Source organism: Gymnoscopelus braueri, assembly GCF_963280865.1.
Source record: "Gymnoscopelus braueri genome assembly, chromosome: 14".
In the NCBI taxonomy this organism is placed as follows: domain Eukaryota; kingdom Metazoa; phylum Chordata; class Actinopteri; order Myctophiformes; family Myctophidae; genus Gymnoscopelus; species Gymnoscopelus braueri.
The window spans coordinates 15347377-15371772 of NC_137619.1; the positions used below are offsets into that span (position 1 = coordinate 15347377).

The 24396-nt window shown below is 42.7% G+C and overlaps 1 protein-coding gene across 1 annotated transcript; it reads left to right on the forward strand.

Moving 5' to 3' along the window:
• On the forward strand, positions 1–23976 carry cdc5l (CDC5 cell division cycle 5-like (S. pombe)). The gene is made up of 19 exons (XM_080449059.1): positions 1–207; positions 1414–1517; positions 2539–2700; positions 3410–3537; positions 5468–5567; positions 5988–6114; positions 7435–7526; positions 9591–9735; positions 10654–10845; positions 12214–12362; positions 14744–14921; positions 17177–17341; positions 17464–17544; positions 18465–18716; positions 18887–18994; positions 19187–19276; positions 20597–20728; positions 20863–20943; positions 21581–23976. The coding sequence occupies exons 1-19, from the start codon at positions 163–165 to the stop codon at positions 21698–21700; spliced, it is 2451 nt and encodes an 816-aa protein (XP_080305185.1). The 5' UTR covers positions 1–162; the 3' UTR covers positions 21701–23976.
• Positions 23977–24396: the final 420 nt, after the last annotated feature.

Genomic DNA, 24396 nt, shown 5'->3' on the forward strand with positions numbered 1-24396 from the left:
TACACGCTCGAGCGGCTGGTCTCTTTATTCATTTCATGTAGTTTGGTTTGTTTGTTTGTCTGGTCGTTTTGTCAACGTCTTTACATTAAACATCTGGATACACTGAGGTCCAGTGTTTATTCTTTTTTTTTTTGAAGGAGAGAGAAACAAACCGCCGCAAAAATGCCGCGAATTATGATTAAAGGAGGCGTTTGGCGCAACACGGAGGTACGTGTTTACATGGTTAGCACGATGCTAACCAGGTTAGCCAAGAAGCTAACCAGCAATAACTAAAGTCAACGGGGTTTTAATTAGCATATAGCCGCTACTCCCAGACCAAGTATCCTACTTGGCTAACAGCGTTTTGACGCATTAACATTTTAGTTTACTTTTATACATATATGTATATATTGTACATTTATCAACATGCTTTATAATACAAATGCTATCATTGGCCAAAAATACCATAGAAAACCAGTAACGCTAGTAAGTTGGCTACTGGAGCCTGCATGCATCAGTAGTACTTCATACACATTGCAAGCAGCAATACACTATGTACTAATGCAGTGGTTCTCAACATGTGGTCCGGGGACGCTCCAGGGGGACTTTGAGGGGTGTCCAGGGATCCCCAGCTGAATGATTGATAGTTAATCTTAAACTTAAAATTATACCTGTACGGAAAATATATAGTGTTTTGTATTTGTTGATGACATGTATTTTGGTATTATTTTTATGCTATGTTGATGAGTTGAATACATAGGACCACAATGGAAACAAGTCTCCAGTACTGTTTTGTGTTATCCTTTTAGCCTTAATGTCTGACTGTGACCACGTGCTGTTTATATTTCTATCTAATAAAGTATTTAATCAATCAAAATACAACTAGATAACTTTCAAGAACGTTTTCAACTGTTACTGCATCTCTATTTCCTACAGCACATAGATGGATAGATAGATATAATGAATACATCTATAGTAAAACATTTCCAGTTAATAGGGCTGTCACGATTACAACATTTAAGTTGACAATTCATTGTCATATAAATAATTGCGATTAACAATTTAATTTGTTTTTGCCATTGATTGGACATGGCAACATGAATAAAACATTTCTGCCTGGCTTTTTTAGGCTTGGTAATCAAAAACGTCCAAAGGGCACACACATTTCTTAAATATACCAAGTAATGACTGACATATTTAATAATTGACAGACCAAATCACATCTAACAATAAACTTGTTATTATATTGGGGTCCTAGGGATAAAAAAAATCTTAGACAAATTGGAGCTAGTTTAAAAGGCTTGTGAATCACTGTCCTAATATAAGCTAGCATGATTCTGACCGCATGTGACTGTTAATGATTGTCTTTTTGACTCTGCTTTGGTTTTATTATCTACCTATTATTTTAACTACAATTCTGTCTTATTTATCCAGGATGAGATCTTGAAGGCGGCTGTGATGAAATATGGCAAAAACCAATGGTCTCGTATTGCCTCTCTGCTGCATCGCAAGTCTGCCAAACAATGTAAAGCCAGATGGTAAGGATAATAGAGAGGGAGTGTGTGTGTATTATTATTATTTTAACATTTATGGTACTGTGGATCCGATTGGTGGGTTGAAATTAATGACTTTTGAGATAAATTGCTAAAAGTGTTCAAGCAAGTCAGATAGTTGTCTTCTTTCGGATTCCATCCACTTGACGTTGCTGGATGTTAACGAGAGAAAAGGGGGAGTTTAAGTCCAAATCCCACATTTGTCCTTTTTGACCAAATTTGACCAGACTGCAATTATTTAATGATTCCTGTGATTAATGAATAACATGGCCCAACTTAGCTTTCCTTCGCAATTCTGATGCCTGAACTTGCATATTGGTCAATACCAATCAAGTACCGATGATGATATGATATGATTGCTATGTATCATTGTTGTATTTGTGCCTGTCGGACCTGTCGGTAGAGTGCTCGCCTTTGAATCACAAGGGTTTGATACCGGACAATGCTAACTAACTCGGCGTGTGACGAGAGCTTGGGTAACTAAGTACTGTGAGCTGAAGGTTGGTGCGGCGCTCCACTTCAGCAATCCATCTCCCAGGGGTCTTCCGCGGGTGTAAAAAGTGCAGTGTAGTGAACATCGGCTATTGTGGCTATTTCTGAAAATCTTTGAAAGTGAAAGTGGTTGATTGTCTGTGGGTTTTCAATACATTGAAAGTATTGACAAGAGCTTGTGACTACATAACTACATTGTCCATCCAGCCATCCATCTTCAACCGCTTATCCGAAATCGGGTCGTGGCGTTAACTGTTCCAACAGAAATGTCCAGTTTCGGTCCCAGGACCGAAATGTTTGCTACTTTTTTGCACCCCTCACTTTGAGCACAGCACTTTATGAGCATATTAATATAAAATAAATACTATTTTCTTAGTCTCTGCCTAATGAGTCATCCTCAATAGTTTTCCAGACAGTTTACCTTTATTTTTGAGACCACCGCACCTGCAGTCAACCCTGAACAAAGGACAAAGAAGGGCGGAACAGTTTACCCTGTACTTTTGTGTGTGTGTAGGTATGAATGGCTGGATCCCAGCATCAAGAAGACAGAGTGGTCCAGGGAGGAGGAGGAGAAGCTGCTGCACTTGGCCAAGCTGATGCCCACCCAGTGGAGGACCATCGCTCCCATCATAGGACGCACGGCCGCTCAGTGCCTGGAGCACTACGAGTTCCTGCTGTACGTAGTAGGGCTGTCACCATTACAACATTTAAGTTGACCATTACATTGTCACACAAATAATTGTGTTAACACAATTTAATTGTGTTTTGGGGCATTGTACATTGGGATATATGAATACAATTCTAATTTCTGTTTGGTTTTTGGCTTCATAATCACAAATTAGCACAGGGCAGATTTGAAAAAAAAGACACATTTAATATATTTTTTAAATAGAGGAAATGGCTGATCTACAAGCTTACAACACGTCTCGAAGTGAGGTGTTGTAAGCTTGTAGATCTGCTATTTCTGCTATTTTTGAAAAATGTTTGAAAATATGTGAAATTTTTTCAACATGGAAACGATTATGATGATTTTGCAAAATAATTGCAATTATCTCAAATAATTGTGATTAGGCGATTATGTAATAATTGTCACAGGCCTAGCTGTACGCTTCTGTCCCACTATATCTATTCATACACCACATGCATTTGGTTTGCACAATTCTGTTTTGGTTATTTGTGTTATACTTTTTTCTTTTTTGCAAAGCCTTGTTTTATTTTTTATTTCAGTTGACTAACACTAACACGTCTATTTTTTGTTATGTCGTTAGTTTTAGTTAACTTGAATAACCGTAACAAATATTGTATCTGTATATGTGTGACATTTGTGTTATCTGTCTGTATTATTAGTCTTTATTATTTATTTGTGTGTGTGTGTGTGTGTCCAGAGACAAGGCTGCCCAGAAGGACAACGAGGAGGAAGCTGGAGATGACCCCAGGAAGTTAAAACCAGGAGAGATTGACCCCAACCCTGAAACCAAGCCCGCCAGACCCGACCCCGTTGACATGGACGAAGGTACTTGAACATAGGGCTGGGCGATGTGATTTCAATTGATATCACAATAATTTAAAACGTTAAATAATTCGACCTTCACCCCTCACGGGTCCATTTGGTTACAGAGTCCCAAATGAACACTAAATTGTGTACATTTTTATAGCTATCAAAACAAGCCCCTGAATTGGTATTTGAGTCAACAAACGGTGTCCTATTTACTCCCAAGTCCAGAGGTGACGTCTCACCGAGTGGGAGGTCCTGCTCAATCGTGCCGGGCAATACTGCTACTGGTGCCGGCTGACTGTAAACAAGGATGAGATCGATATAAGTCATGAAATAGAACGTAGTTGCTCAGTGTTTCTTATTTGGACATACACAGCTGCTAGATTAAAGCTCTGTAATTAGAACTCTGGACTGAGTGTTTCCATAGTTACAGTACAGTATGTGTAGTGATTGACAGTAGGGTTTAACACCGGGAATCCCGGGATGCGGGAATCCCGGGAATCCCGAGGTTATTTACCGTCCCGGGAACTGACTTGGGTTCCCGGGATCCCGTTTTTTTTTTCTTGTTAGAAATGAATACTAATTAGTAGAAAGGCCTATCTACAGCGCGGAGGAATTACTATTATAATTAGCCAAGTTACTTGCCGCGTTGCCGACCAAGGCAGGGTCCCATCGTCCCGTTGTGAGAACCAATATGGGACGCACTGTAACAGTAATGAACAAAATAAAACACAAGTGGCCGTGATGCCCCCCTGCCTGCCCTGCGCACGCTGATTTCACCGTTTCCTCTGCTGTCAAACGGTAGACACCAGTTGACTAGTTGAGATTCAACATCAAGTGAAACGCTGCATAAACAGTGGGTAGGTTTGATTTCGAGCCTATATTCCATCTTAAAATGCGCGCAAGCCAAGCAATGCTTTTGAGAGGAGAGACTGGAGAGAGAGAGAGAGCAAGAGAGAGAGAGAGAGAGATTTTATCATCATTAATGTACCCTACCTACACTTGCATTTTAGAACGTTCAAACTACCATTTTACTAGAACTACCCAGTAGAACAAGTGAACTGCACAACAGCTGTCTGTCTCATTGATTGTCAGTGGCAGCGCATGCATGTGCACATCAAAATCACACTACAAAACCCGACATTTGATCAACAACAAAATATAGATTAATACATTTGACAACATACAGCCAACATCCCAAAATGGAGTCTTAATATCCAGCAAGTAGCCTAATATAAATTAATAACTGCAAACAAATTACAAGTTTAGGCTATCAAATAAATCAATATCCTACAAAAGTAGCGATAAGCTGTGACCTCACCGGCGCTCTGATGGACAATAAATAAATAATCCTTTTGCAAATTCTCTTGTCAATAATGATACAAATGGAACGTTTATTTCAGCAGCTAGAGTTTGACATTGTTTGAGTGCGTGTTGGGTGCACAGCGCAGCTCCTCGTTTAAGTTAATTGTCTTCACCCGCTGCTGCGCAACAGAAGATCTCCGCCAGGGCACTATATTATATTTATATATTATATTTATATGATTTAAAAAATCAACTTAAGTCATTATTAGTGCAAGTTCATAGGTGGACACAATAGGGACATTTGGGCACCTCAATATAAAATTGGCTATTTAAGTATCTACATATAAATGCATTTTAGTGGGTACTTTTTTTACCCTTTAACGGGAATTCCCGGGAAGCCCGGGAAAAGGTCTGAAAATTCCCGGGAATTAAAATTAGTTATTTCCCGGAAAATGTTAAACCCTAATTGACAGCATGAAGAGGCGATTAGTTGAACACGAGAAAGAACACCTTTGACAGCCAGCGACCAAGGTGAAGCGATTCAAGCGACTAGAAAGATATTTTATATGTTATGTGGTATGTAGGTGAGAACGCAGCTTATGAAGTGTGTGTGTGTGTGTGTGTGTGTGTGTGTAAACTACAGATGAGCTCGAGATGCTGTCAGAGGCCAGGGCCAGACTGGCCAACACACAGGGCAAGAAGGCAAAGAGGAAGGCCAGAGAGAAACAGCTGGAGGAAGCCAGGTACTGTTGTCTGCACACCTATTGTTTTTAGTGTATCTCACACACACACAGGTTTGTATCACTATATTTGCGAGGACATTGACATTTTAGGGCAGCAATTTAGGCATTTTGTAATGTTTGAAAAATAGCCGATCTACAAGCTCACAACGCGTGACACTGTGACGCCTTTTGACCGTCTAAATGCGTAATCCTTCCTGACCGTAATCCCAATTGGAAATCTAATCCTTTAAAATCTTTTTAATGATAAAACTACGACCAGGAATATGGTCCTCACAATGTCTATTTCTCAAATTCTTCTATACTTAGTAATACACACACGCGCGCACGCGCGCACACACACAATCGATAAAGATCCTGAATCTCTTCCTCCCTCTCATGCCCTTGTCTCTCTCTCTCTGTCTCTCTACCTCTCTTTACCAGGCGGTTGGCAGCGCTGCAGAAGCGCAGGGAGTTGCGAGCAGCAGGAATAGACATCCAGAAGAAGAGGAAGAAGAAGCGAGGTGTCGATTACAACGCCGAAATCCCCTTTGAGAAGAAACCATCTCAGGTAACGAGCTGGTCCTGCAGTACAGAGTTCCCACCTCCAACAGCTCGGAGCCATTGAGAGAGAGAGGGTGCAACAGTTAAATCAAACTAATCAATTTAACTTCCCTGGGGTTAATCTATATCGGTGGTTCTCAAACTTTTTCATGAACCCCCAAAATTATATTTATTTGACCGCGGACCCCCATCTGAAAAGGTTTTGTGCCAGGGACCTCCCAGAAGAGAAGATTTGTGTTATTCTAAATTTTCCAATTCTTTCCAGCTTAAAAAAAAAAAAAGAAGTTAAAATATTTTTAACACATTGTGTGCCAAAAACGGTCCGGACCGGTCCAAAAACTACATGTGGGGCGCTCTAACGAAACTTTGGGATCATCCAAGGAGTCTCTAAGAAGGAGAGGCCGGATGTGGATCCATGTCAAAAATCCTTCCGGTCGGCCTTTCCAATGTTAACTCCTTGACTAAAAGCTTAATATCTCCATTTCTTTTTAACACATTGGGTGCCAAAACCGTATATATACGGTTTTGCGCATACTAACGTTGAGTGCCAAAACCGTATATATACGGTTTTTTTTTTTTAATTTTTTTTTTTTTTTCCTTCACAGCAACAGGAAATATCACTCCTACAAGATTTAGACTCCAATCCACCTCCTGGTTAACTTATGACTTCAAAAACCTGTATCTCGGCTCCTGTGCACTTTTTTTTTTTACAATGTTAATTTAACTTTTTTGAACTGGCTGCAACTATGGAATGGATTTCCGAATGTTTTAAATTTTTTCCCCCCGATTGTACGAGACCTGTATGTGTGTAATGAGGGGATCACCGTGAGGACGGTGATCACTGAAATTTTTTTGTGACTACTTGAAAAAGGTTCAAAATGTTTAAAAAGTCCTGGCACTCAAAGTATAATATTTTAATAAACCTCTGGCACCCAATGTGTTAACGTGGTGGAAGTGAGCCGTTTTCGATCGGCGATCACTCTGAAATGGAGGATCGCGTTAGAAATATTATTGTTCCAGGCGTTAGTCGGGACCCTCCGCCGTCTCGCACGCACGCTTTGTTTACATGCACTTCCGCGTCGGGGCTTCTACAGCACGAAACGTATCAACGTAGGTGGTTGGAAGAAATGCAGGCACTGAACGTACAGTATTTTAATAAACCTCTGGCACACAATGTGTTAATGGCAAACTTATAAATGGACAAATTAGTTAAAATGATTGTGATACTATGCTAACTACTTTTGCTTGGGATCCCTGGGGGTCCACAGACTCCACTTTGAGAACAAATGATCTATAATTATGCACCATTTCTCTCTCTTTGCTGCAGGGTTTCTATGACACCAGCATGGAGCAGTACAACGCTCTGGAGCCAAACTTCAAACGCCTCAGACAGCAGCACTTAGACGGAGAGCTGCGCAAGTGAGTAACACACACACACACACACACACAATGTCAATAACGTTAAGACACTGTAGGCGCTCGGGTGGCGCTGTGGTGCCGCAGAGGTTGTGAGTTCGAATCCACCGTGGTGCATCCGGCCTTGTCGAGCGTCTATACGAAACACAATTGGCCCGTGTTCTGTGGAGGGACGCTTGGCGGGGAGGGTGATATTTGTCACTGCACATAATTCCTACGGACTGGGGCGGCACCTGTCAGCAGGGAGTGTTGGACAGGAGGAGTAGGACGAAGGCTCTACGTCTTCCCGGTGGGGGCTCCTCACTGGCAGGTAGGATACAACAGCAGTGGCAACACACAAATGTGTGTGGGGAGGAAATTGGGGAGAAAAAGGGGTAAAAAGCACACGAAAGAAAAAAAAGATGACATTTTACACTGTACACAAGTGATTATCAACCTTTTGAAATTCAAGGACTCCCAACCATAGCTCAAAGGCCATGGAACCCCCATTCAATAAATGTTTTATCTTGCCCAGACATGACATGCCCAGAATAGGGACGCTAGGGTTCATCTGGTTAATAAAGAATCAGAATCATTTAATTTGTCAGATCACAGTTTTATAGATGTAAAGCAGTGGGTAATTTTTTTAACACATTCACTGCCAGGTACTAATTAATTAATTCATCTGCCACTGCCAGTGTTTTTTTGACGATCCACAGAGATCTACAGAAGCCACGATGTGGACACGGATGTATACAAAAGCTGTCTGGGGGGAGGGTCTTGTCTATCCACCTGAACAAAAGTTTTTCTAAATCTCATGACGGGATCGGATGGAGTGACTTTTTGGGATGACGTCATTTCTGCTTCCATCATTCTCTCGCAGTCAAGGGATCATTCATAGATTGGCGAAGGGTGCCCTCTAGTAGCCTGGGATCCAGCCTGCTTCACTACGTTCGGCGGATTTTCTTTTCTCACTTCATTTCTCAGTCTGGAAAGGCTCCCATTTGACTCGTTTTGCAGAACTACACTGGAACTCCATATGTTACGTAGGCAACGTCGTTGCTGATTGGATGTTGTTCCAACGAATCACGAATCGCAACGATCACACTGGTGTTTTTGTCCCGCCCCGCACCACAGACCAATCAGAAGCCACGGCTCGTTTTCAGCCGTATGGCATGTCCCGCCTCCCTTGGAGATGGGAGGCTTTCCAGACTGAGAAACGAAGTGAGAAAAAAACACCGAACGTAGTGAAGCAGGCTGGATTCCAGGCTAGCCCTCTAGCGTAATTACAAAAAACATGATTTGTTTTTAAATTACATAGATCTGCGTCAATGGCCGGGAATGTGTTAAAAGACATTTTTAGGGGCTTTTCTGCCTTTATTTGTAGTACATAGTTTGACAGGAAACGGGGAGAGAGAGTCGGAAAGTGACACGCAGCAAAGGTCGTCTGGATCGGGATTTGAGCCTGCGACATGCTGTCAGGCTGCTTTAGAGCTTATATGTGTGCGTCTGGACCCCTAGGCCAGCGGGCGCTCCCACTCCATTTTGTAGTATTGCGTGAGGGGAAAGAGGTGAAGTGAGAGCAAAGTGAAAGAGATAGAAAACAGGTTAAATAGAACAAATAATGATATATATACTGTACATACAATATGGAAGAAAGTAGCAGCAGGTACATTGTTTCTTAAGGTGCCGTTTCAAAGACCAGTTTGTGCAGCATGGAAAGGTAAAAAAAACCCCACATATTTCACATGGTTAACCCATTAACTGCCAGAGGTATTTTCATATTTTTTTAGCCAGTGCCAGAGTTTTTCATTGAAAAAAATAAAGTACTCAGGAGCCGAGATACAGAATTTTTAAGTTTTAAGTTAACAAGGAAGTGGATAGGAGTCTAGATCTTTGAACAATCATATCTCCTTGGTCTTTGGGTCAAATATGAAAAAAAAATATTAAAAACAATATTACGTGCCAATCACGTAGATCTACGCGGTTGACACGTGGCGGCTTTAAATAGGTTCGCGTAGATATACGTGATTGGCAGTGAATCAGTTAACCATATGCTAATACATGTGTGTGTGTGTGTCTGCCCAGTGAGCGTGAGGAGAGGGACAGGAAGAAGGACAAGAGTAAGATCAAGAAGAAGAAGGAGAGTGACCTGCCGTCTGCCATCCTGCAGACCAGCGGCGTGGCTGAGTTCACCAAGAAACGCTCCAAGCTGGTGCTGCCCGCTCCTCAGGTCAGTGCTGCTCAAACCTTTTCATTAGCCTGGTAAACCATCCCGGTCGCGTGAATTCACGTTATCATGTGTCTTCTCACTCTTCTGCAGACCGGTCTGGCCCCAAGCGCTGGGTGGGCGTTTTGCAGAAACCAAAAAGTGGAAGAGCCAATCAGCGTCTGTCAATCACAGGGCCCTGCTGATTGGCTCTTTACACTTTTTGTTTTCACATGACAATGTGAATTCACGTGACTGGGATGGTTTACCAGGTTACCGTTTCATGTCAACAAATCCTAAAATTAATATGCATTTACCGTCTGTACCCTCCATCTGAAATGATCTTGTGCAAGGGACCATGCTTGTTTACCTCCATACAAGATTTGTTTGTGTTTTTTTTTTACTGGGGACACCCCCTCAAGGACCCCACTTTGACCTGCACCGGTGGAAATATTTGCCGTTAGTGCTGTCACAATCATGCCATTTTAGTTAGTTGTACAAATAATTGCAGATTCATGATTTATAAAAGTGTATTTGGCACACTTTTATAAATCACTTTGCTATTCTATTTGCCTTTTAGGCTTTGCAAACAAACATTGCACAGGGCAGAACAAACATTGCACAGGGCAGATGACAATTACCTTACATATCATCTCTATGTCGGGTAGAAATGTATGTCATGTCCAAAACGGTCACTTTTCAGGATTCAAATTAAAAAAGTAGCAGCTCGACGAGCTCAAAACACAGCGCGACGCGTTTCCAGCTTGTGGATCTGCTACTTTTGATACTTTTGTGTGACGCTGTAGTATGATCAAGTTGGGCTTTAATTTACGATGTGACAATTGTGACTGGCCTACTTGGCGTGGTACACTAGTGGGTGTTTTGACTCTTATTACTTAAACTCTTTTTGACTGACTCTTTATTTAAATTGTTTCTTCATAGATCAGCGACGCGGAGCTGGAGGAAGTGGTGAAACTGGGCGTGGCCAGCGAGGTGGCCCGCCAGGCGGCCGAGGAGAACGACCTGACTGACTCCGCCTCCTCCACGCTGCTGTCAGAGTACAGCGTCACCAATGCCATGGGGACGGGCCTGCGCACGCCCCGCACCCCCGCCGTCCAGGACAAGATACTGCAGGTGACCTTACACACACACTCACTATGGCACAGGTTCCCAACATTTTCCAGCTGTGACCCCCCCAAAATAATCATATTTGAACTGGGGACCCCCCAAAATAATCTTATTTGAACTGGGGACCCCCCACCTTGACAAGCACTTGGAATTGTAGGAATTGAGGCATTACATTTAGTTTGACTTGGTTCCACACAGATAATATTGTGAAAATGGCCTACCTACAAGCTCACAATGGCTCGCGACGCGAGGCGTTGTGAGCCTTGTAGATTGCAGCATGTAGATTGGCTTTTTTTTCTTTCTTAGGTAATATTTGACAATTTGGCCAATGTTTGACAATTGTTTATAGTATAGTTTGTTGAATATTTTTCATGCCGTAGTAGTCTTTTTTTTCTTTTCTGTTCTTTTTTATTTAATTTTTTTTATTAGTTATTAGGTAAAATCATCATGTTAGATTCATCAAAAACACCCGTCCTTGGTTCTGTTGACTCACCCTGCCCTCCTAATGCGTGAGGGGGCCGTGTTTTTCCGATTACTTTTTTCATTTATTTTATTTAAATTTGTTGTTGTATTTAATTTTTTTCATTTTCCAAAAAAAATATTAAAAACAAATGAAAAAAGTAATTGAAAAAACACAGCCCCCTCACGCATTAGGAGGGCAGGATGAGTCACCAGAACCAAGGACGGGTGTTTTTGATGAATCTAACATGGTTAAAATGAAGTTTGAAGTTACAATGGGTTTGTATAGGAAGGGGGCGTGTCTGATAAAATGAATATCAAATATCTACATAATTAGTCAAGCAACTTAAAAACTGTCTGGGGGGTTCACAAAGGCCTGAGTAGATGATAAAATGACCAAAAGTTTTTTTGAAAGTGAAATACCCCTTTAAATTGTCACTTTACTGAGGATCTGTTATTAAAATTAGCCACTTTCATACAGTAGTCTTTTTCTGTGGTAGCAAGTGTATATGCCTACTTCACGCCTATTGGTTGGACGCTCTGTGCACTAGTGCAGAAGTTCTGATTTTCGTACCAATGTCGTGACAATGCTGGTGTGAATTCAGCGTTATGAGGAGTTTAACCTAAGCCAAAGGTCTTCAACGTATTTCAAGCCAAGGACCCCTTGGCTGAGAGAGTGATGAAGCAGAGACCCCCACTACATATTGTATCAAATTGTATTGTAGATTAAACCTTTTCATAGATAGCTTCATAGACTTGTTTGACAGCACTATCATCACTCTATGTTGGATTCATGTTAATTTGTATTTTAAGACATTTAACCACTTAATGTAAAAAGAAAATCCTATCACACAAAGATTTGGCGGCCCCCTGTTGAAGACCCCTGACCTAAGCTGTGTGTGTTTGTGTTTGCAGGAAGCTCAGAACCTGATGGCTCTGACCAACATAGACACCCCCCTGAAAGGTGGTCTCAACACCCCGCTGCACCAGAGTGACTTCAGTGGAGTCACACCAACACGGCAGCAGGTCCAAACGCCCAACACTGTCCTCACTACCCCGTTCAGGTGGGTGCAAACCACACTGTCCTCACCACCCCGTTCAGGTGGGTGCAAACCAAGGGTCAAGGTTATGTCCAAACACCCAACAGTGTCCTCACCACCCCGTTCAGGTGGGTGCAACAGTCAAACCAAGGTTCAAGTAGGGCTGTCACGATTATGAAATTTTACCTGACGATTAATTGTCGTCTGAAATAATTGCGATTAACAATTTTATTGCGTTTCTGTCGTTGGAACATTGGAACAGGGCAGATATGACAAATAACTTGCACAATTTAAGTTATTTGATTTGACTATTACATGAATAGTGGAAATAGCTGATCTTCAAGCTCAAAACAATTCACATTGTGTCGTGTTTTGAGCTTGTAGATCTGCTATTTCCACTATTTTTGAAAATATGTGAAAGTTTTCAACATGGAAATGATTATGACGATTATGCAAAAAATTATTGTGACTATCTCAAATAATTGCGATTATGTAATAATTGTGACAGTTCAAGGTTCACTCTTAACACATTGATTGCCTAGATCGAGTTAATTCGTTTTTCAAATCCATCGCTTGCGTGCCGCAATTCTGAACGAGTTAACTCGTTCTTTGGAATTTTCATTGTTGTCTCCGCCAGGCCGAAAGGCATGGCGAGAGAGTATGTTTTACCCCCTGTCCGTCCGTATGTGTGTCCGTGTGTCCGTCCGTCCATCTGTCTGTGAACAGCAAATCTCAGGCACCGTTGGCCCGGTCGCTGTGAAACTGTGCATGCACACTCATAGACATATAAAGGTAGACGCCTCCTCTGGCTCTGAAGCGTCGGCATCTCGGACGCACTTCCGCTTCGTCTATGCTTCCGGGGGGCAGCTGGAAATTTCCTTGTGCTTCACAGAAGGGGGCGTTCAGTAGGCCAATCAGAGGCAGGTGGGGGCGGGACAACTAGCTTCTGACAAGTCCTGGGAAAGACGCGCTGTGGTTGGCTAGTAGTCAACACGCTGTGATTGGCCAGTGCCCGTTCCCCCCGGAAATATGGCGGCCACCATACCAAACGGGTCGCTCCAACGAACTGCAGAGGCCAATGAGGTATCTAGGTTTCTATATCTATGTGCACACTCCCTGGATGCCAATTCAGAACCTCTGCCCCACATTTTTCACATGGGCCTGTTATAGCGCCACCAGGAGGCCGATTTGTGCAAAACCCTTTTACTCCTACAGATTTTATCCAAACGTCATACAAATCGGTACACAGTATCTCTATAGTCATGTGATCAACACGGATCTGTCCGATTGTCCATATTACATCCTCATTGGCTAAGGTTGGCTTCCAAAATTTGCAGCATTGGTCCGTTTTGAACAAAATGCCTCAAATCATGAACGCAGCTTGCGCTTTCCGTGCAATTTCACACGCAAATTCCCATTAGGCCGAGGAAGAAATGCCAGCCTTTTCACATTGGCCTGTTATAGCGCCACCAGCAGGTCTAATTTAGCAAAACACATTTTTGGAACAAAATGCCTCAAATCATGAATGGAAGGTCCGATTGCCGTGAAAGGCCTAAGAATAAATGGCACCCTTTTCACATTGGCCTATTATAGCGCCACCAGGAGGCCACAATAACCTACCTAACCTGGCGGAGACCTGTGCTCCGAGGAGCACTTTTTCTAGTTTAATCTGTGATCGCGCTGTTCTGTTTATTTTTCATCATCAGTTTCGTTTTCCACTTACGTCACACTCACCCGGAGCCGGATGCATAACACAGATTCTGTTTCCGGGTCCCATTTTTTTTCCCCGGGTCATTTTCGGCCAGAATAGGGAAAAACACGTTTTTTCACACGGTATAAAAAACGAACAGAGAGCTCCACTTCTATTTTCTTTGGTCTGGGTGACTAACAGTCATCGTCGTCATGTATCACAACGGTCTAGTCGGCGATCGGCGATTGTCAAAAACGTCACATCCGGTTATGACGTATTTGACTGTTTGAGCCTGTTTGGAGGGGGTGAGTGAGTCAGCGAGTCATCGAGGTGTCAATTTGCTGCTCTCTGCTGGTCGATCCTCGTATGTGTTTATAACCGCAGCCAGAGAAACTTAAATGAATTTAAATAACAAAACAAAAAAACACGCAAATCGCTGGCAAGGGGGTGAGTACATTATGAATAAAATCTGGCAGTCAATGTGTTAACAGTAGGGGTGTGCCCAGTAGAAACCTTGTTCCTCCTAAATGTTTGGATTTTATGTACAGACAATAACAGTACAGTGCAATCCTTGCAGAAAAAAATGATTTGCTTTTGTTTTAACAAGTTCTATGTGTTTTTTATGTAAGTTGTTGGTCAGCCAAACATTTCACTTTTCACGCAACACATTCTCTGCCATTTTTGTCTTGACTCTCTATCATGTAATTTCCTGTAGGACCCCCAAGGCAGGCGAGGGGGCAGAGGGCATGATGACCCCTCAAGCCCCAGGAGGGGGGATGACCCCACGTGGCGCCGCGACCCCCGGGTTGACCCCCGTCCGCACGCCACTGCGGGACAAGCTGAATATTAACACAGAGGAGCAACTAACGGACCCGGCATACGCCAAACACCTGGTAACATAGCGCACATATCTGTTGCCCCACATTTAAACCCTCTATACTGGAAAACTGGACATGAGTTGCCTCTGTACTTGGTGCGCTCTTTTTTTCCCTCTTTTCTAAATCTTTTTGCCAAATAAAAGCTGCTCTACAAGCTCACAACGCGTCCCTTTGGGATACGTTGTAGGCTTGTAGAAGAGCTCGTAGAAGTACTGGGGTTGAGTACTTTGACCACCACTGCACACACTTCTTTAGAAATGTCAGTGGAGGTGCTGAGTTAGCCTACTGGCGGTGTGCACATAGGAACTGGAGGAACCAGATCCAATATTGCGGTTCCATCGATTCCATCACATTTTGGAAACGTTTTTTATCACGCTGTCAGAGCTGGTATGTGGACTTCACGTCTGATATATAATTACAATACCAGTGGTTCTCAAACGTTTTAATTTCAAGGACCACCATAAGTCTGAGAGTGTGCAAACATTTGGTCCCATTTGCACACCCTCAGAGTTACAGACCTGTTGGGGTCCATTTGGAACCCCCTATTATAGGAATCGTTAAAGGGAACCGTTAACTCTTTCATTGCTATGGACGAAAATTCCCGTCTGCAATGGCCCACACTGCCAATGACGGAAATGGGCGATTTTTTATTTTTTAAGTGTACCTGCACTTTTTAGTTTTCTGACACAGAACCAGCAATAACGCGATCCAAAGACTTACTGCTCCATTCACTTCCTTCACTTAACTTATTACTTAAAAATCCTGTATCTTGGCTCCACACAGTGAAACCCTCCCTGATTAGCAACCATCAGGGGATCGATCATACTGGAGATAAATATTCTGTGACTACTTGAAAAGGTTATAAAACACAAAAATCACTGGCATTGGGTGAGTTAATTAATGTATATACTCTGGCAGTTAAAGAGTTAAGGAATCGGACCAGTAAGAGGGAATTGTTAAAATCCTAAAGGAGATCCTCACCCTATGTGCACAAGAGATTTGTTTTGTGAGATTAGTTTAGCCCTTAGACGGCTAACCTTCTACAAAGTAAGCCATGCCGAGCCATGTGGCCCATAGGGCAGGACACTATGTCCTGTTTCTATAGTGTGAGGCGCCTGAATGTACAAGTACACCCCCTGGACATGACACTAGTATGTCACAGGGACTTACCCCTAATCCAACCCTTGATGCTGAGTGCCAAGCAGGTAGGCATTGTTTCCCATGTTTATAGTCTTTGATATGACCCGGCCGGGGAATCGAACACTGACCTCGCAATCTCAGGTTGTACACTCTAACCACAATACCACTGAGCCTTCTACAGAGCCATGCTGTAAAACATACACTAAACTGGTCTTTTGTTGAGACTCATTACAAATAACCTGTAAACACTCTGTCACTGAGCAGTGGATTAGTTTTATATCATCGTCATTAGGGAGAAACCTCCATGTTGTACAAGAGTGTCGTTTAAAAATGCCGGCCTACAAGCTCTCAACGCATTGTGAGGCGGCGTGTTGTGAGCTTGTAGATCTGCTATTGCTATTAACAGGGTCCCCACGGTCATGAAATTCCTGGAAATATTTTGAAATTAGAAAAATCTTTTTCCAGTCCTGGAAAAGATTTGGAATTTGTCTAGGGTCCTGGAATTTATCAAGGGTCCTGGAAAAATATTTGGCTATGCATTGTTTTTGGCAATTTCTTTCCAAAACATCTATAACATTACACAAAATATGTATTTTCTTTCCGAACGGGCTGCGTGATTGCAGCCTAATGTATACCGGACGTGACAAAAATAACAGATCTACAAGTTCACAACGTGCTGCAGCGTGATGCGTAGTTAGTCAATTTTTTGGTTTTTAGTTTAGTTCTTTATTTTTGCTACACTGCCTGTCTTTGGGCATTGCACATAAGAGTAAGAGACTCATTATTGCGCTGAATGTTATATATAATAATGTTATACAGGCCTGGAAATTTGGTTAAATATTCTGGAAAAGTCTTGGAAAAGTTTTGGAAATTCATTGGTAAAAATGTGTGGGAACCCTGTATTAAGTGAAAGGAGTGGGTTTTATAAATGCTTAACCAAGGAAAAATATTAGCAAGAGCTTGTGACAAAATAATAACTACATTAGATCCTTTGGAAAACCTGTTCTATTTTTCAATTTCCTGAAAATTAACGGTTTTGGACATTACAATGTTTCCACCCTACAGAGAGGATGTGTAGAATGAACAGTGGTTGAATTCTGCTTCTGGTCGGTCTGTCTGTCCCCCCACAGCAGAGAGAGAGCCTGCAGCAGCTCAAGCAGGGCCTCCTGTCGCTGCCGCTCCCCAAGAACGACTTTGAGATCGTGCTTCCCGAAAACGCGGAGAGAGAGATGGAGGACACCGATACGGAGTCGGGCTTCATAGAGGACGCCTCCGACATTCAGTCACGCAAGCAGGTAGACGCAGAGTGCACTAAAAAACGCCTTTCACATACTGTACGGATATTGTGCTACATACCTGTCTGCTGTTGGAGCATCGAAAGGAACTAACACTGTGTGTGTGTGTGTGTATTTTACAGGCTGTTCGTGATGAAGAAAAAGAGAAGGAACTGAAACTGAGACACACTGCTGTTCAGAGGAGCCTACCCAGACCTACTGAGGTAGGCGACACACACTTCAACATGATGCCCCATTGTGCCAGCGACTTGTTAAAATAGGACATAGATATACCTGACCTGCATAATGTATAAGTAGCTATTTTCGGAGCGCAGCACCCACGCACTACCAAGCATAAAATGACTTGTCTTAGTTCTTCTGGATCTCTTCTCCACTAGTCCCTCAATAACATTTTAGTCTAGTTTCTATTTGTTGACGAAATTGTCAATATATATGATAATAAAATATATTGTCATAGTCATCATAGCTTTATTTAGTTTTTGTCAATCAAAAAAGGTACTAGCTGACAAACATTTTTTGACGAAATTAACACTGGTCAATAGGGCTTCATAGGGGGGCACGGTGGCGCAGTCGGTAGCGCTGTCGTCACACAGCTAGAAGGTCCTGGTTTCGATTCCCGCTGGGGATGTTGTAGGCGCGGAGGGCGTGTTCTCTCCTCCGCGTCATCAGTGCCAATACCCTACGTGGGTTTGGTGAAAGGGTGTGGAGTTTGCTTTTGTTCTCCCCGTGTCTCCTAGGGTAGGTACCCTCACAAAAACATGCAGTAATCCTGGTCTCTATAGTGCCTCCCCCTGGTCAGCCGGGGCGCCTGATGGAGGGGAAAGGAACTGGTTGGAATAACGTGTTCCTTCCACGTGCTACGTCTACCCAGGGAACCTCCCCCCTGTCAGGTGATAAGAAGCGGCTTGCTAGCTCATGCATTGAAGGAGGCATGAGCTCGGCTCTAGGGTCTCCCTAGGCTGGCAGAGGGATTGTTGCGCCCAGGATCACTTAGACAATTGGCACTGGGTGAAAAAATGGGTTACAAAAATCGTGGGATAAAAATGTAGAGAAAAAAAAATAGGGCTTCACACTCGGTCCAGTGCTCAGGTGTGTGTGTGTGTGTGTGTGTGTTTATCTCCAGGTCAATGAGTCCATCCTTCGCCCCGCCTCCTTGGAGCCCCTCTCTGACCTCCAGTTGGCCGAGGAGATGATCAAACAGGAGATGATCACCATGCTGCACCACGACTGCCTGCATCACCCGTTGCTCAACGCCGCCAGCCAATTGCAGCGCAGCAAGGCCAGAGGGCCCGCCTCCACGTCTAACAACGCCTCTCACATAGCCTACCTGGACTCGCACTCCTACCAGCCAATCAGCACAGAGGAGATGGAACAGGTGACACACTTGGTGTTATTTATTATTATTAGTTACGCTATCCCACTTGTTGTCTTCTGTCAATGGTGGGTGATGGTGTAATATGTGTAGATGAAGTTATGATATTGGTGGCATACTATATGCACATGTGATTAAGCAGTTGAGTGACTGTCTACCATTTGATGGTGCAGGCCTCAGCGCTGCTGACAGCAGAGATGGAGGTGGTCAAGGCTGGAATGGGACACGGTGACCTCAGCATGGAGGCCTACTGCCAGGTCTGGGAAGAATGCTACGGACAGGTAACCAACACTCACTTTACCCTCGCTTTACCCTCGTGTCTCTTTTCAATCAGCGAAGCTAAAAACAATTGTTGCAAAGTCAAAATAAATACTATTGACAATCGGTGTTAACTGTAGTAAATATAAAGTGTAATGTCCACTCTCAGCTTGTCTCAAGACTGTTTCTCCTCTCTCTCCATGTCATGTGTGTAGGTGCTGTATCTAGCGGGTCAGGGCAGGTACACCAGAGCTAACTTGGCATCCAAGAAAGACCGTATTGAAAGCCTGGAGAAAAAGCTAGAGGTGAGAAGTACACACATGGACACACCACATATCGTTGCTGTCGGGCAGAAACCTCTTTTTGTGTTTTTTGGCAAATTAACGCCCTACTTGATCACACTACAGCGTCACTCAAAAGTAGCAGATTTGCAAGCTGGAAACGTTGCGCGAAGCGACTTGTTTCGAGCTTGTAGATCTGCTACTTTTGCAATTTTTCTTTTTCATTTCAATCCTGAAAAATAACTTTTAATAACTTCATTTTGGAGATGAGGCTTCCACTTGACAGAGACGATATGAATAAATAAATGGGCGGCCGTAGTCGAGTGGGTGGAAAGGCCATCTGGTAATCAGCAGGTCACCGTTTGACCCTGGGTTCACCCATCTACGTGTTGGAAGTATCCCCGAGCAATATACACCTCTTAAAGGAGTAGTTCATCCAAAAAAATACCTATTTTCTATCAATTACACCCCCGCAGATGTTTTGCTCAGATGAACACTGTGGGGAACTGTTGGATTAAAGGGATAGTTAACCCCAAAAAGTATTTTTTTCCTATCAATTACACCCCCGTGAAGCCTTGAATTCAAGAGATTTGTTTCTTTTGTCACATTCCTAAGCCAATAATTTGATGACAGGCGCAGACTCAATTTACCTGCGTTTGAGTCTCCTACCAGAGACTTCGCAGGTCATCAAATTATTGGCACAGGAATACGACATAATCAAAAAATCTCCATGAATTCAAGGCTTGAGGGTGTTTCATTGATAGTAAAAAAGTACTTTTTGGGGTTAACTACCCCTTTAATCCAACAGTACCCCACAGTGTTCATCTGAGCAAAACATCTGCTGGGTGAATGCAGAAAAGTAATACAATATTACTCCCAGATTTCCACCTGGCATCGTGTTGAAGTGGCCTCAAGTCGGTTCATATCTGAGACTGCGTACCGAAATCACATACGGCATGCTACATAACTAATAAGCATGCTATTTTTCAATGTACTTTTGTATGTGCTAATCAGACAACACGGAATGTTAGGAAACTGCCCCATCTTCTGACAAAGCAGAGTTACTACACATACATGTTCCTGTTTCATCATTAAATGTTTGTGACATACATAGTTTTGGTTGTTGTCGCAGCTGCCGCATTGCATTGTGGGACATTCATACCAGCATAGTTTGTATTTCACATTGATTATATTATCATTATTATTATATCGTCACTGTCGGGTGGAAACCTCATATGTCCAAAACGTACTTTTCAGGATTCAAATTCAAAAGCCTGTGTTGTGGAGTGTGGGACTGTCCTAAAACTATCAACTGTGTGTGTGTGTGTGTGTGTGTGTGTGTAGGTGAACCGTGGTCACATGACGGCAGAGGCTCGTAGAGCAGCTAAGCTGGAGAAGAAACTCAAGGTCCTCCTGGGAGGTTTTCAGTCCAGAGCGCTGGGCCTTCTGAAGCAGCACGGCGAGCTGTGGGAGCAGGTAGGTTCCACACACACACTGTACTTGCACTAAACCACTCATTGTGGGAGCAGGTACCCCCCACACACACACACACACACACACACACACACACACACTGCTCGTTATAGAAGCTTCTCTTTCTGTCTTACTAGGTTGAACAAGCAGCTACTGAACTCCAGACCTTCAGTCAGCTGAAGAAACAAGAAGATACCGCTATACCCAGGAGAAAAGAGGTATGACATACTAAATACATTACTTTATACCCAGGAGAAAAGAGGCATGACATATTATATACATTACTTTATACCCATGAGAAAAGAGGTATGACATACTATTGCGTCTCTGTTGGGTGGAAACCTCATATGTCCAAAATTGTTCCTTTTCAGGATTCAAATTCAAAAGTAGCAGATCCTCAAGCTTCAAAACGTGTCGCTTTGCACCGCGTTTCGAGCTTGCAGATCTGCTACTTTTGATGCTTTTGTGTGACGCTGTAGAATGATCAAGTTGGGCTTTCATTTACGAAAAAACACAAAGTCAAAACATGGAGAATGGAGATACAGTATGAGGTTTCTGCCCGACAGCAACGATATACAGTACTTTATACCAGGAGACAAGAGGTATGACATACTATATCTCATTTAGACCAGTTTAACCAGGTCTTTTTACCTTTCAATCCGGGACAGCATTTTAGATGTTGCTATATATTATTATTTTGAATACAACAGATGTTTTTCAGAAAACTGTTAGGATTTAGAAGGCGTTTCTGTTTTAGAATCAGCCTCAGGTCTAAATGGGATATACAGTACAGCACATTATACCCATGAGACAAGGGTTTTGACAGGTGTCTGTGTGTGTATGTGTGTGTCTCAGGCCCTGCGTGAGGACGTGGAGAGACAGATGGAGCGAGAGAGAGAGCTACAGCAGAGATATGGAGAGCTTCTGCTGGACAGAGAGACTCTGCTTACCACCCCTACAGCAGAGAAACTCTGATGTACACAATGTCAACTACACATCCACATTAGTCTCGTGCAGACAACTATTCCTCAATCTCCGAATGCTACATAGTCTGGAACTACACCTCTCGAAATCCGAGAGGGAAGCTGTCATCTGTTTGTCATTTCCGTTCACGAAAATGTATCTTAAAATATCTTTACATTTCATTTTTCAATTTCCATTTCTGCTAAGCAGCAAGCTATATGTGCTTAGATGATTTTGATTTACATTCGAATAAATTAGCGCAACTGTAAAGGTGAAACGGAATCGGGGAGGAGGCGTCACATCCGCTTTATCGCTTGATCATGTTCAGAGCTTCCGCCGCTCCAGACTGTATGACCGGAAGCATTTGAAAATTGTGGGAGGCAACAGTCTGACCACGCAAGACTAACTACATCCACACAAATATAGCGTCGCTGTCGGGCTGAAACCTTCTATGTCCAAAAGAACCGTTACTTTCCGGAAAATAGAAAGAAAAAATAACCTGTGTTCCAATGGATCCAATGTAGTTATTTACTCACAAGCTCTTGTTAATACTTTTCATTGGTTCAATAAATTACTTACTCAGACGGAATGAATCACTTTTCATTTTCACATTAACCCATTAAAACGGGGAAAGCATCCGTGTAAGTTTATGTTTTTGCGTTCGCTATTCAAAAATAACAGACATACAAGCTCACAGCGAGTGAGTGTACATCTGCTTTTAAACATTTTTGAAAAATCTTGAAGTTGTGAGAACTACTGATTTAGAAGGCGTTAAGTAGAATCGGCCTCAGGTCTTAATGGGTAAACTACGTTTCTGAGATGGCAAATAGTCGCAATGTGACATGTTGTGATCGACTATTTTCACTATTTTTAGCGTGACACTGTTGTAGTGGGACGTTAATTTACAAAAAGACGCAAAAGGTTGAAATATGGAGGTACAAGGTTTCTGCCCGAGAGCAACGATGGCAAACGATGGCCAACATACAAACTCACTTGTGACAGTGATACTCATAAATAATTGATGATTTTTATTTTTCATGTACAAATGCTGATCACACAGAAGACGGAACACACATCAGTGAAAGTCAGTTTTAGAAGCCTATGGCAGTGGTTCTCAAAGTGGGTTCCGGGGCCCCAGCGAAACGATTGAAGGTTAGGAACCAAATGGACACTTCCAGTTTTGTAACTCGGAGTGTGCAAATGGAACCAAATGGAACGGGTCCATTTGGTTCCATTTGCACACTCTCAGAGTTATGGGGGTACTCTGTGACCTAATGCATACCAAATTGAGGGTCCTTGACGTTCCACTGGGATAGGGTTCCCCCACACACTCTGCTTCTGTTGCACAACATTGACAAATACACGTTAAAGCTTGTTGGGCCGTCCGGCTCGTTGGACATGTGCGTGAAGTGTCCCCCAAAGGTTTTAAAAGTAAAAATTTGTATTCCTTTGCGCTGTTAAAAAACAAACATCTTATATAGAGTATATAAGATGCATATCGTAACTGTTGGCTGAAAATCTTGTATGTCCAAAACCATTACTTCCCAGGAAAAGGAACAAAGAATCTGTGTTCCAATGTAGTTATTATTTAGTCACAAACCTGTGTTAATACTTTTCGTTGGTTGAATATTTATAAAACCCACAGATAGACTTCAACATGGTATTCCTATGTTGTTGGGCATGTCATAGGCAAAAAAATAATAATTCTAAATTGTTCACAATTCTCCTAAAATAGCTAATCAACAAACGAATGCATCCAAATCGCATGAGTATAACATTACAAAGAACAACAAATCTTTGCACTCATAGACGGAAACGGTCTTAAGAAATTTGGGGACTGCAGCACATTTAACGGGAAGGTCCGACTTCTTCAGCCCCACTGGTTTGTTGTCTTGACAAGGGCGAGCTTTATGAACCTGTTCCTGGCAACTTCCTCCTTCTCTCACAGCCTCTCTTCCATGCAGGCCCTATAAGGGTCTCCTCGCTCGGTACCCTCAAATTCCTGCCTGTGGCCGAGCTCGAATGCCTCTGGAACTGCGGAAGTGTTCAAGCCAAGAACAGAGGGGCTTCTCCTATTCTTGAATGCTTGAACTATTATGAATTGGGATAAAAGTTCAACTTTTTAAAACCTTGGGGTGTGAACTTGGCGCATATTCCAGCCCCCCCTGCGTTCTCTCTCCTCTTTGTACTGATGATGTTCTCGTAATGTCACCGGCTGAGTTGTGAGCATGCTCAGTAGAATTTATTGTGTATGTATTAATGACCAATAAAGTTTCTTTTGAACTGTGGCCTGGCACTTAATCTGTATGGAGACTTGTGTGGACATTTGTCTGTTTGGTAAACAGACAAATGCAGTCGTCAAGTCAGATATTTCAATATTTCTATGCACTAGTCTTAGGGTAGGAAGGCCATCCCACTCTCATATGAACTCTTGGAGACAAAAAGCAGACACCCTATAACCCACTGTTTCCCAATTCGTGGGTCGGGACCCAAGTTTGGATCGTGGACCCATTTTTATTTTGGAGGAAAAAAAGCCCAAAACTGCATATTTACTTGCGACCCATAACAACATAACAAACATAACAATTATCGCCTACTCATCTACAATGTGAAAGAGGATGCGCCATGCATCCAACCAATATGTTTGAGTCTGTGCTCAGGAATGTGTCAAAAACTAAAAGATCTCCATGAATTCAAGGCTTCATGGA

Bases quoted from the DNA above. Each gene is read 5' to 3' on its own strand.
- cdc5l (XM_080449059.1), top strand. From the start codon at position 163: ATGCCGCGAATTATGATTAAAGGAGGCGTTTGGCGCAACACGGAG. The intron at 3,538-5,467 runs GTACTTGAACAT...TGTAAACTACAG, and splicing joins CCCCGTTGACATGGACGAAG to ATGAGCTCGAGATGCTGTCA. The intron at 9,736-10,653 runs GTCAGTGCTGCT...GTTTCTTCATAG, and splicing joins TGGTGCTGCCCGCTCCTCAG to ATCAGCGACGCGGAGCTGGA.